Here is a 13,427-nt window from a genome sequence, read left to right as displayed (position 1 = left end):
AATTGGTACCACTATGCCGAATCCGCGAACCGCGTGGGAAACATGCGCCAGGGGACCGATTTCACTCGGATTTCACACGGAGAAGGTGGCGGCACCATCACGAGGTTTTAATGTCCGCACCCAACTCAACGTGAGTTACGTGACACGAAAAGCGAACTAACCCAAACCCCATTACGCCCATCAATACCTCGGCTTTCCAGAACTCTGTGGAGAGAGAGAGAGAAGGGTCCGACCCAAGGAGAAGCGGCGGCTCTTGGCGTCTGCGGCACGGAAGCCAAAGTGAAGGGCGGTGCATTTGATGGAGAGAGAAACATTTGAGAGTCTGAATGGAAAAATCCGCGTGAGAACGCCTTTTAAGATTGTCGGTTGGAATGGTTCTACTCGTTGGGATCGACATCGAATTCGCTGGTCTGTGGACGTTTCTTCCGTCAAAGTCCGGTCTTTATAAGTGCTGGATTCCTTGATGTCCAATCTGGTTTTCTGTTTATATTGGGAAGATAGATAGATTTATCTTGTGGGAAGCATTTAAAAGATCTAAAAAAAGGTCTTTTTGGCATTGGATTTGTTTTTAGTAATCATTCCTCTCAGAATTGTAAAAGTTCGTGTTGTTTTAGCTGTTTTGCTTGAAGAAAGATGGTTGGAAGTATAGTAGGAGTCCACAGCTCTCCTCACTCCAATGGTTCTGTTCATTACTCCAATGGCGCGGAGGAGAAGCTCGATGAACTCCATCGGCTGCTCGGCAAATCAGAAGGCGATCCCCTAAAGATTGTTGGCGTAGGTGCTGGCGCTTGGGGCAGTGTCTTTGTTGCCCTGCTGCAGGATGCCTATGGCCACTTCCGCGATAAGGTCCAGATAAGGATATGGAGAAGGCCTGGGAGACCCGTCGATAGGTCTACTGCAGAGCATCTCTTCGAGGTGATCAATTCAAGGGAGGATGTCTTGAGGCGTTTGATCCGGCGATGTGCTTACTTGAAATATGTTGAGGGGAGGCTCGGGGATCGCACACTGTATGCAGATGAGATCCTGAGGGATGGCTTCTGCTTGAACATGATCGATACGCCGCTTTGTCCGCTGAAGGTTGTGACAAATTTGCAGGAGGCGGTCTGGGATGCCGACATCGTGGTGAATGGTTTGCCATCGACGGACACACGAGTGGTGTTTGAGGAGATTGGTAGGTATTGGAAGGAGAGGACAAGGGATCCAGTTATAATATCTTTGGCAAAGGGTATAGAGGCAGCTTTGGATCCAGTTCCACATATAATAACTCCTACACAAATGATTAGCCATGCAAGTAAGGTTTTTCTCCTTAAGTATTTATCTATAAGGTTCATTACAAGCTCAATGATCATATCAGATACAGATATATTACTGCTTGCTTGAATGAACTGCTGGTTGTTAGTATTTTTGTTTCCCTTCAATAGAATCAATACTGTTCTTTCATCTTTGGGGAAAATAAGACTACTAATGAACATTAATATGTTTCACTTCATCATATTTATAGAAGTTTCTCTTTCTGTTTTATTTGAGTGTTTGTTTGTGGCTGTGTATTTCAACCTCAACAAACTTCAAATCCTCCATTTTTAAAAAAAAAGTCTTTTTCTATCATTATTAACATTACTATTTCATTTTTTAGTATTATCTTCTGTGTACTGTTACAGTGTTGGATAATGTGTTTGATATTTCATCTAAGTGTGAAAATCTGCCTTGCAGCTGGGGTTCCAATTGAGAACATTCTGTATCTCGGAGGCCCGAATATTGCTTCAGAGATTTATAACAAGGAATATGCTAATGCTCGAATATGTGGAGCTGTTAAGTGGAGGAAACCCCTCGCTAAGTTTTTGAGGCAGCCACATTTCATTGTGTGGGACAACAGTGATCTTATCACGCACGAGGTGATGGGAGGACTGAAGAATGTGTACGCCATTGGTGCTGGTAATGAATTTTTTTTTACCTTGCTATTCCTGTAGTAAAGAGATGAATAACAGCAGCATTTAAAAAACTTCAGGACTGTGATTCGGACATTGATTTATTGCTGTGAGCATCTCATCAATATAGTCATGAGTTCGGCATTCAGGAAAATTTGGCTTGAGGTAAAACATTTGGAATTCAGTAAAAAATCCAGAAAATTTGCCACAAGTTCAGAAAGGATTCAAACAAACTAACAGCAGTTCAATATGTTGATTAAATCTTGGTTGTCAACCTATGTATGTAGTTGATCATATAATCCATCATGCAAGTCCTGGTAGTTTGTCATATATTTAGTAGGCCGGTACTTTACTGAGTTAAAACGTTTGATGCTACAGAGGCATGGTTTTGTTGATTGTGTATGGTAAGTTGCATGTAATGGTTGGACTGTTGGATGATGTTTTGCTCTGTCTGATTTCTTTTTTCCTAGATAGTTCTATTGGAGTTTGATCCACAATTAATTAGGTTGTACGTTATCTATATTTCTGTTTCTCCAAATGAGATCCATACAACATTGGATATCTGCTTGAGTCCACTGAATAAAATAAGTTGTAGCATTGCCAAGCTCCTGAAGTCTTATGTTTAATGAAGCAGGTTTTGATTGTATACTATATCTAGTAACTTGTGGAAAGAAAATTTTAGGCATATAGAAGCTCTTTCTGTTTCATAGTTACCATTCCTTAATGCTTCATGCAGGGATGTAAGCATATTCCTTGGGCTTCTATCTTCATTTTTTTCATTATCAGATTTATTACATTTGTCTAGAAGTTGTGATTCATTTTTGTGAGAAGCTATTAGCTGTTGCATTCTGGGAAATAGAATTGTTTTGCCTTGCTGTCATGTTTTTTTTTCTCCTTTTTCAGTCAGTTCTTTACTTATCAGCTTTTCTTCACCAGGGATGGTAGCTGCTCTAACCAGCGAGAGTGCAACTAGCAAATCAGTATATTTCGCTCACTGCACATCTGAAATGATATTCATCACTCACCTTTTGGCAGAAGAACCAGAAAAACTTGCTGGTCCGTTGCTTGCAGACACTTATGTAACCTTGTTGAAAGGTCGCAATGCATGGTATGGGCAGATGTTAGCCAAGGGCGAACTGAGTCTGGACATGGGTGATAGCATCAAAGGGAAAGGGACCATTCAGGTTTGGCTCTTGATTTTTGTGCTCTATGCTTTCTTTTAAGCAGTATAACATAAAAACTGGGACATTACTGCATATATCATATGCGTGCAAAACTTATGATTTAGATTATTAGATCTCATGGGCCTTGTTGTGATTGGTGGTTTCTTGCAGAAAGCATATACCTTTTACTAAGCCACCTTGCTGAATATCCATATCTTGATTTTTTTCAGGGTGTTTCTGCTGTTGATGCATTTTATGAACTCCTAAGTCAATCCAGCTTAAGTGTGTTACATCCTGAAGAGAACAAGCCTGTTGCTCCAGTTGAGCTGTGCCCCATCCTGAAAACACTTTACAAGATATTGATTAAAAGGTTAACATATATTACTTTTTGTATGATTTTTATTTGAGATAATTTGTATGCATATCTATCTGTTATGATACACAGGGTTATGCATTGACATGCTTGAAATATGTTTTAGTCCTTAATACACTAGATTGAACTACCGCTCTGTGTTTATTTCAGCATGTTTGCTTGGATGTGCAGGGAACTTTTAACACCAGCAATTCTTCAGGCATTAAGAGATGAGACCATGTATGATCCTCGTGACCGAATTGAGATGGCACAGAGCCATGCTCTCTATAGACCATCACTTCTTGGCCAACCTTGACAAGGAATCCTCTCTTATTGGCGGTACCATGCGATTGGATGGAGATGTCATGCATGTTGTTATTTCAATTTGTAATGAGCTTGTGAGAGCTGTGACATATAAAGTATCTGCTTGTAATGCATGTTAGTGAAATTTTGTTCATATTGTTTGGATCATTATTTCCTATGTTACATTTTACAGTCTTAATAAACTTTATTGAAATAAGAAGAGTCGAATAGTTTTTTAATTCATTGGAGTTGGAAGCATACGGCGCAATAAGACTGCACAAGTATAGGTTATCAGACTTACAATCTGGTGCACATTCAGACAAGTTCACTGCAGAATCCTAACAAATTATTTACCATGCACAGATCTTCCAGCAGCCATTATATAACCCAAATTCTTGAGGATACTCATATACAACCGCATAGACTCTCAATTATATGTAAGCATCTTAGTGTTAACATTCAAAGTACTGACAAAAAAAGAAAGAAAGAAAAGGAATTCAAAATTGATGCCTTTTTCTGTTAACTGCAAACAAACCCTTTTTTTTTCATGTTAATATTATCAATAAATGTGACATTAATTGGGAATAATACCCATCTAAGACTGATTCCATCAGTGTTTTTTCCACAATTGCACCTGCCACACTCATCTGTTCCAACCATAGAACTGGACCATCAGACTGTCAGGCCACAAAGATATCCATAAGTATACATAGAACTGCACCTGCCAGACTGACCTGCCGCAAAGATACTTGCTCAGATTAAGGTGGAAATACTTCATCATGAGTATGAATAGTTTGGCTATTGTAGATTTAGTGGTTTGATCATCCAGTCTAGGTAAAGAAACACTTTCTTGCATAATAATAATGTAAAACAGCAATGCCTTCACAAACGGGAGGTTTGTGAGTTACTGACACATGCTCAAAATTTTTAATTTCATTAGAACTTGTGTTACATAAAGCAGCTTCTTTGCTCTCAAATCCTGTGTCATCCAGATTTTGAAGAATCAATGTCAATTGGCGACTTAAGCATTTACTAAGAAACCCAGTTGTGGTAAAATCTTCATTTCAGCATCTTCACACATAAATTCCCAATCCAATCTCTTTCGGATCGGTTTCCACCATCCATGGAGGCCTGCTGATGAAAAACTACCAATTGCCAACTGATTTCTATAATGGGGATCAAAATGTGATCAAGGACTGAATGGATAAGAAGACCTCACTTATTCATTATGAAATTTATGGTTCCATGGGCTGCACGATCAAGGAGGATTTTTCTTGCTTCAATTGCAATACCCTCTGGCTGCATTTCATAGATTTAAAGAGTTTAAATTGAAAGTTTCAGCTTTCAAATGGTATGTCTTATGTGATTATTTCATTTTGTAGAATACCTCCTCTGGAAACCAGACACCATGCTGTGTGCTTCCTTCAAGAACTGATAGGACAAATGCAGCTGTTGCATATCCCACTGATCTGATAGAATCATTCAGCATTAGTTAGTATAGTGATGGCTGATTCTGATATTAAATTTAAAGGTTTATGGATATCATTAAACAAAATTCATGGCTTACTACAAACTTTGAATCAGTAGAAGAATGACTAAGCTCTTTAACTGTACATTAGTTGATATATATGTTAAAATTAAATATTCTTATGAGCTGGACACTACCATCTGGCCTAGGGGTACGTGAATCTGCCCACAAAATTGCCTATCCCAAAAAAAAAATGTTGATAAATTTTGTCATATGCATGTGCAAACCAAGTAAGGATGAGGAATCATGATGTGGAAAGAATGATACAGTAATTAACGTGCTCCAACAGCTTGTTGTCATTATCAAGATGCGAAGGCAAAAGATTTTGGCAGTGATATAGGACCAAGCTTCTTAAAACAAGCTAGAGAAAGTATTCTTGATCAATATTATCCAGATAAAAATTACAACTTTCCTCAAAGAAAATTTATATATCTAAAGTGATTCAGTGCGGTCAGTAATATAAACGTCATCTGAAGTGATCCCTGTAGCCAAGAAGCTCTGCCCAAGAAACTTCTGCATTTGGTCATATATAAAATAGAATATCAGCAAATCCTTGAGTTCTTAATTAAGACATACTAGTCCTTCTCTCTCTCTCTCTCTCTCACAAAAAAAAAAAAAAAAGAAGAGAAAATACTTAAAAATCCAACTGTTTGCATAAACTCGTCCTTCATATTAGTCAAAGCGTAAAATGTTTTGGTAGGTGATGCACTGATGAACTATCACACGCCAGACAGAAAGCAGGAAATGTTAAGTTGCAGACTGTGCTGGTGCAAGCGGGGCTAAGAATGCTATGTTGATGATTATCTTTGGGCAAATGACTGCATTATTATATGGTAGGTTATACAGACTTGAAATTATTTACTTGGTTTTACCATTTATCTTTGAAAATTGTGACACTAGCATATCTATAAATTATCTGTCATACAAAATATATCATTATAGAAAAAAATATATACAAACGAGCTCTAAAATAAATAATAGGGAGATCTGGATACCATATTTTAGGATGAAAGAGTGCTTGCAGATGCTGAAACTTACACTGAAAGGTTTTTGTGTGTGAATAAACCAAGAGCACTCCGTCCATTTGAGCACTCCAAGTCTACCTGTACAATATAGATTAATTTTGATAGCTTCCGTACAATTCTAGCAGAAAAGAAGCATACCGAACGTCGACCCAATAACAAAATGCATTCACACTCCCTGCCAAAGATCTTGCATTTGCTGTAACTACTAACCCTTATGGATACACGCTGTCCTGCAATGCCATCAATGGCCCGCACGAAAGGGTCGAAGAGTTGAACTAACCTTTGAACTTTACTTTTATCTCGCAGAATATCCTGCAGAAAGCAATTATATTAGCTAGATGTACTCATCACAGGTAGCGCTGTTGCTCTATCATAAGTACAATATATTTCTTTTAGTTATGACCAAGTGAAAGTGGCAAATATTTATATTTATGAGTTATACCAATAATAGGTTTTTTGTTCATTTAGATCTGACAGTTAGAATTGGCACTATGAGGAGGACATCCCGTATACAATTTTTTAATTTAAAGATATTTCACATAAAACAATGACATGATAATAGTTAAGAATGCACGAGCGTACAGCAGGAATGAAATTTGCAATAGCTTCCATTCCCCAGTTCCAGAAGAATGGGGATGTGCCAAATCGAGCACTGACGGTCGGGATACCTAAAATCTCATGAGCACTTCTGACTTCAGGCAAGTTCCTGAAAAATTTTCTCAAGTAAAATTTAGATGAAAAGAACCAACACTTCAGGGCTAAGCATGATGCTTGATAGGAGAATTAATAGCGAAATTGGCATTTAATGAGGGCATCATCAAATTAAAATTATAGTTATTCTGTTTCACATAGATTTAAGTTGCCTTGAAGGTCAAAGAGAGAGCACAAATTCGTTGGTACAGTGAAGCATGTAAACTAGAGACATTGCTGGCCAATATAAGAATTATCTAAATGCAATTTCTTATGTAGAGAATTGTTTTTGTATTTGATATACGAGGCCATGTGTGACTGTTTTTTGGATTCAATATCCCAGTCTTTGATGCTTATATTAAATTAAGTGCAAGAAAATTCTCTACTGATATTTTAGAAGTTGCCTCGCAGGATAATTATCTAGCAGGTGAAGGGTATCTGAAAAGGTATGGAAAATATATTTTGTCAAACAGCGAAAGATGCATGAATTGCTAAGAATTACTGTTTATCTCCAAGATGAACAAAAGATGAGCAAGCATGACATAAAAATACTTCTGAAAATGTTGGATGATCCGGAGCAACCTAAGATTTGTTGCGGCGACTGAAGTTCATATTTGATCAAACAGCAAAAGATGCATTGAATTTCTAAGAATTACCATTTACCCACAAGATGCACTAAACATGGGCAAGCGTAACAAAAGATACTTCTGAAAATGTCAAAAATGATCCAGAATAGACTAAGATTTGTTGTAACTAGTGAAATGCCTTGGTAGATTCTTAAGCATAAATGAAAATGGTAACTATCTGGACGTACATACATCATTATAAGAATTTAAAAAACCTGCTGTCCTATTTGCAATTGATCAAAAGACAAATTTTTAAGGAATTTAGACTTCTAGACTTCCTAACCCAACTTCCAAAGCATCTCTTCGTTTGCACATATATGAAGAAATATTAAATGAGTAAGAGATAAAGACCAAAAGGATGCCCAGATACTATTATTTACGGGGTTCAAAGCTTATGCAGTCTCCAACCATGATCTTAAGGTGCAGACATGGTAAAATTATATGTTGGATTGTGCCATGTAGAAGAATCCATGTATTGTTCTTTGCAAATTAATGCGTAACATATTTGTCACAAATTACTTGGAAAAATTGCCTTAAGAATCTTTATTGTACTTACAACAAGTATACGTCTCTTTTCCCGATCCCTTTTCCAAAGTCAATATTGAGCCCTCCACTATATGGTTTTAATTTGATCTTTTCTCCTGATTAAACAGTTGAGTGCCTCAATTAAGGTTTGCTTTAAGAGGTATGTGGTTATAGCTCATATATATAGTAGGGTACTTGCAAACTGACCTTTATTATAAGCAATAACATCCTCCCCCAGCAGCAAAAAACTTGTTGCCAATATAGTTGGACCAGCACCACCAGAACCTCCAGTGTAGTAGTAGAATCTGAAGATCCCATATTAGCAAGGCAGGCATTTCAAATAGATTAATTATAAAGTGATCATTACCATATATCCAGTTTTATGACAGATTGATGTATTTAACCGAAGTACAGCAATTTTAAGCTTATGTAGTTTAGATTGCTGAACAAGACATTCTGTTAAGGAACAATGAATACATATGAAGGCTGTGATGCATGAATGGAGCAATAGTGAAGGCAGTTTAAAGAGTCATTTACTTTTATACTGAAGCTCTGAAGCCAGTCAAAAGCTAAGCTTCCATAGGAAAGTCTACCTATTCACTAGTACTTAAATAAGTACATTAATTGGCATGAGTAAGAAAAAGTGCAAAAAGTTATCCTTTTATTTGCCTAATGAAAAAAAAAAAAGGCAGAGAGTAAGTAATCAATTCACTAATAGGAACAGTCATCTAGATAAGGTGTACCATATTTTATGACATTAAAGTGCATCTTATTAATCTAACAAAACGTGTATTTTCATCACACACCATATTTGAGAGGCATGTGATTGTGTCTTTGAGACTCTGACCTTCATCACATTCAACACTTTGCATAAGTGCTTGGGAAATAAATTTTATTTTTACTGGCATTTATAATAAAGATGTTTCTTTTTAAATGTCTTTAAAGATAACATGTTAATACTCAGTCTTTCTTTGTAGAATAATTAAGTATGTGATAATAAATTAGCACTGAAGTTTTAGATATGTAAACTAATGGAAGAGATTGCTTTAACTTAAGAATTAATAGACAAAACACCAATTGTAATTGTTTTTTGTTAATAATATTGATAGAACAGGCAGGAGGTTTTCTTTTAAAAGCAAAAATGTACTCTTTTGCCTCTTTCCTATATGTTTTACTATCCAGGAGTTACTCACACAATTCCTGTTCTGGTTGTTCCATTTCACATTACTTGTATCTAAGACTAACCTTAACCTCTCTGGCTCACCAGCATTTTCACTTTTGGCAGAGCGCACTAGTTCAGCTGCCATAACTGTAAGCAAGTGGCATTAAAAAAATTAGTAATTAATATATTAACTGGAATGGAAGCTCAGATGGCAACTTTATGAAGAACCAGATTGCATAAAATTAGCAACATTAGATATTAAAGAACATGACCAAGGGCTTCATACCTGGAAAACTATAAAATAAATTATTGTTCATCTGCTTCAAAATCTTGTAGAATGATATGGATGAGGAAGAACACAGAATTCAAAATATGAAATGTAAAAGTATTTTTCATTAGCTTATCTTAGAAATGCTTTCAGAAAAATACATGTTGATTTTCTGAAATGAATGTTCATACAACTTGCCAAAAGCATACATGCATAGTCACAGGTTTCTGGCCCTCATGGTCCTCAATAAGCAAATATGTTGTTTTTTCGTAAAATCATATGTTATAAAATTTCAACAATTTAATCATAGATGATATTGATTATTGAAACAAAAAGAAAAGAAAAGAAATAGCCAAAATAGATAGTTACAGATAAGATTCCCGAAAAAACCCAAAAACATTTAGGTTATAATTGGCATGTGATATCATCACCAAAACAAAAATCTGCAGGATGGAAAATATAGTAGAGCAATAAAAAGAGTTGAGGAATAAACGAGTTCTACATTTGAATTGATGCTACTTAAAGAAATCTAACAATAATCTAATGAAACAACCTAGGCTAGTTTGAGGCATCAAACTTTCATCTGATTGGCATGCCTAAAAACTAATATGAAAGTGAAATAACACTCTGAAAAAGTACAGTTGCATTTATTTATATATTAAACTAAAGCCCAACCGGATGATTTGAGAGGATCCTTCAACTCATTCGAACTTTTTTGCCTTATAATTGAGCCATGGTCAGAATTCCAGAACTCTGTTAAATGCAGCTCATAGATACTCTCAAAATCATTCATTTCAGCATATAAAAGCTCAAATTCATCTACCCTAACCTTAGCTGCCAGATTTGAGGGGAGGGGCAGGTGTAGGTGTTAGGAAGTGGATATTTAAAGAACACTTTAAGACGTACTCAAAAAGCGGGTGTTTGTTCATGATTCCAGAGAAATTTTGAAGCAGCTATGCTACCCTAGGTAAAGGATTCTGGCTACTGATGCCCAAATTTCTCAAAATCTCCATGTTGCTATAAATATTTCAGAATTCGGTTTGACATATCAACCCATCTTTTATATTGAGTCTTGTTTCGGAGCCAACAAACAAATTACTCCAGGCATAAAATTTTGTCTAATTTGATCTTTTTTAGCATAATATATATATATAATAATATTTTCAGAACCACACCCCCCCCCCCCCACCCCACCCTTTTTTTTTAGAAGTTTCAGACAGCAACATAAATTAACAATTTAACGTGCCTTCAACTGGCAAGAGGTAGGTCTTTTCCTTCTAAAATACTTAGTTATCATTCAATCTAGTCAAAGACTACTGTGCCAAATAAACATGTGTATATTTCACAGTTCAAACTTCCAGATGTTCAGAGTCAGCTTCAAATATTAGTTATGTTCAAGCGGACAGATGAGATGAACAAAGGCCAGAAGAGGAACCAGGGCAAGAAATTCCTTTAACATACTAGGCAGTAGATATCAAGTACTAGAGAAAAAACAGTATCTTGAGATGCATAATCTTTAGGCAATAACAAAAGTAAGATGCGTAAAGTGACACCATTGCTAACTCCAGGATAAATTCCACCAGTTGTTATAGCTGGAATGCCAGCAGCTACTGCCTTTTTATGAAAACATTTTGCTCTTCGTGCATAGTCTGTATCATCACAAACATCTACATATGCTGTCTGCTCAACAAGAAACAGTACTTGTGTGAGGACAATTCCACCACAGAATTTGTGATATTTAAGAAAAAGAAGTCAAGACATACTTTAGTAGAGATTGCAGCTTCCAAGACTGTGCACTTCTCTGCACGCTGAAAAGGGCCAGCTGCATGAAACACTAGATCCACACCTGAAGGTAAAAAATAATGTGATTAGTGGTTACAACCATCATAGCATTCACAGATGTCATCTATAAAAAAATTTCAATATATGTAAGAAAGAAATAACATATGAAGATACAAAGAAGTATTCACTTACATGTATACATGAAGCTGTCCGAGGTAATTTTATAATAAAAGGTTAAACACTTAAAATAAATCACGCACCTTCTAAAGCTGCTTCCATCATTTTCGCATTGTTAATGTTAAGTTCAACAAACTCAAAATTTTCACCAAGTGTGGAGACTAGCTCAGCACCTCTCTCCCTAACAAATGGTAACATATACATCATAAAATCTAATAAATGTGTTGAAAAAAAAATGAAAATTTCAAACAAATTGCAAGTCACACATATCTAAAGTGCTCTAATGTATATGAAAATCTCATCAGCTTTACATGTGACTGCTCTCTCTCTCTCTCTCTCTCTCCATCTTATGTTTAATCAATATGAGCGAATCGGAGCCAACTGCTAATCCATCATTTAAAATCTTAGTTAATTAAAAATCAGTAGTTGGTTGTGAGCATACAGAAGGGAAGTCTACAGAAACCTACTTTGTGCAATCAGATGGTTTATTTGGCAGCTTAAATGGTAGCACTTATTGGTGCCCAAATACATTTAAGAAGAAAAAAGTAGGTGCATTTGTATTGAAATCGAGTCTGAAACATTGTACAAATAGGTGTACAGATGGCAATCTCAACATGCTAAGACAAGAAAAATGATATCTCATGCTTGAGCAATTAATGATACAAAAGGAACTTAACACGTATTGAATTAATCAATTCCAAAGATGTTTTCCATATGTCATATGGAAACCATGGAGAGATCCATGAAGATCCAAGCTACCTTTCGGTAAGAATTGATCAAGGTTTCAGAGGCCATTTAGGGTGAGTCTTATTTTAATACACCAACTTCATTTAGTTCCTCAGTTGAAATAAGTTTGCTGGTCTATATGCCTGTATCCATTCACCTCCAATATCAAGTATCATTATCATTAAGTTAAGCATTTGGCATGATGCTAATCAAATTATTATTTAAGAAAAAAAATAGCACATACTTGGAGATTAGCCAAATCTCCCATCAAACGAGAAGAAAAAATAAGAACCTACACGATTGGGGTCTCTTTACAGAACATAAAAGAATTAAAGAAAAGAAAGCCGTGAAGATATAGAAGAACGGCAAGTGGTAGCAAGAAAAGAAAGAGAACAATGTAAGAGAAAGAGAGCCATTAGAATTTCTTAACAGAAAAATAACAAATTCTTAAGTTTAGATTTCAAATGCCATAAATTAGGCCACAATGATAATGTTGACCTATGACTGTTGCACTGAAGACAGATGACAAGATTCCCCAAAAAAATATACCAACAACTACCAAACTTTTTCACTTCAATGAAAGATAAATTTCCTAAAAAATGTCATCAAATCATCAAGATGGTGAGGAGGATAAAGTGGGACCTATTTCTTCCAGCGATAAGGATTTGGAGGGAGGGACAGAGCTTGGAAAGAGCAGTGGCGGTGGAGCCACCGACCCTCCCGGTTCCTCCCAAGATGAGGACCCGAGATTTCCCGGGGTCCCCTCCGCTCCCGCCATTTTTGACGAGGGAGGCAGCGACCGAGGGTTTCGAAAAATGGAGGGAAGCTCGCGCCATATCGACCTCCTCTCTTTCTCTCTCCCTCCCCGAGTAGCGGCAGCTTATCTATTTCTTGTTTGGATTCGCTTCAATCGAACAGAATAAGGAAACGTGGCTCCCCTTGTTGGCCTGCGAAAAAATAATGGAACCGCTATCCGTTGGCCAGTGGTTGCCAGCAAGTGCCGATATCCATCCGAAACCGTTACTTGCCGTTGTACGGAAAGCCGAACATTTCCCCGATCCCCACCCAAGCCCTGATAGATGCGTAATAGAGACGAGCTTCATCGAGCTTGATCCTAATCAAGCGTCATCTAATATATATATATATATATATATATCAAAATGAAAGTTTTTCGA

The 13,427-nt window shown here is 36.6% G+C and overlaps 2 protein-coding genes across 6 annotated transcripts; one reads left to right on the top strand and one right to left on the bottom strand.

Annotated features, from left to right (window-relative positions):
• Positions 1–175: 175 nt before the first annotated feature.
• On the top strand, positions 176–3,982 carry LOC105052453 (probable glycerol-3-phosphate dehydrogenase [NAD(+)] 1, cytosolic). The gene is made up of 5 exons (XM_010933268.4): positions 176–1,291; positions 1,711–1,932; positions 2,862–3,109; positions 3,319–3,458; positions 3,633–3,982. The coding sequence occupies exons 1-5, from the start codon at positions 634–636 to the stop codon at positions 3,754–3,756; spliced, it is 1,392 nt and encodes a 463-aa protein (XP_010931570.1). The 5' UTR covers positions 176–633; the 3' UTR covers positions 3,757–3,982.
• A 541-nt stretch (positions 3,983–4,523) lies between these two features.
• Positions 4,524–13,181, bottom strand: LOC105052454 (uncharacterized). 5 transcript variants are annotated; one of them, XM_010933269.4, is made up of 13 exons: positions 12,895–13,180; positions 11,610–11,707; positions 11,331–11,413; positions 11,121–11,247; positions 9,383–9,446; positions 8,345–8,442; positions 8,169–8,253; positions 6,879–7,002; positions 6,507–6,608; positions 6,310–6,374; positions 5,131–5,212; positions 4,963–5,042; positions 4,524–4,877 (listed from the first exon to the last, which is right to left on the bottom strand). In XM_010933269.4, the coding sequence occupies exons 1-13, from the start codon at positions 13,086–13,088 to the stop codon at positions 4,817–4,819; spliced, it is 1,263 nt and encodes a 420-aa protein (XP_010931571.1). In that variant the 5' UTR covers positions 13,089–13,180; the 3' UTR covers positions 4,524–4,816. The 5 variants fall into 5 exon arrangements, 3 of the variants coding, with proteins under 3 accessions (XP_010931571.1, XP_010931572.1, XP_019708970.1); XM_010933270.4 differs by having other exon boundaries at positions 4,524–4,874; XR_002165648.3 differs by having other exon boundaries at positions 4,813–4,877; positions 5,131–5,207.
• Positions 13,182–13,427: the final 246 nt, after the last annotated feature.

This window comes from Elaeis guineensis, chromosome 10 (assembly GCF_000442705.2).
Source record: "Elaeis guineensis isolate ETL-2024a chromosome 10, EG11, whole genome shotgun sequence".
Taxonomy (NCBI): Eukaryota; Viridiplantae; Streptophyta; class Magnoliopsida; order Arecales; family Arecaceae; genus Elaeis; species Elaeis guineensis.
The sequence above is the reverse complement of the archived record's forward strand: the minus strand, read 5'-3'. Positions and strand labels throughout refer to the sequence as shown.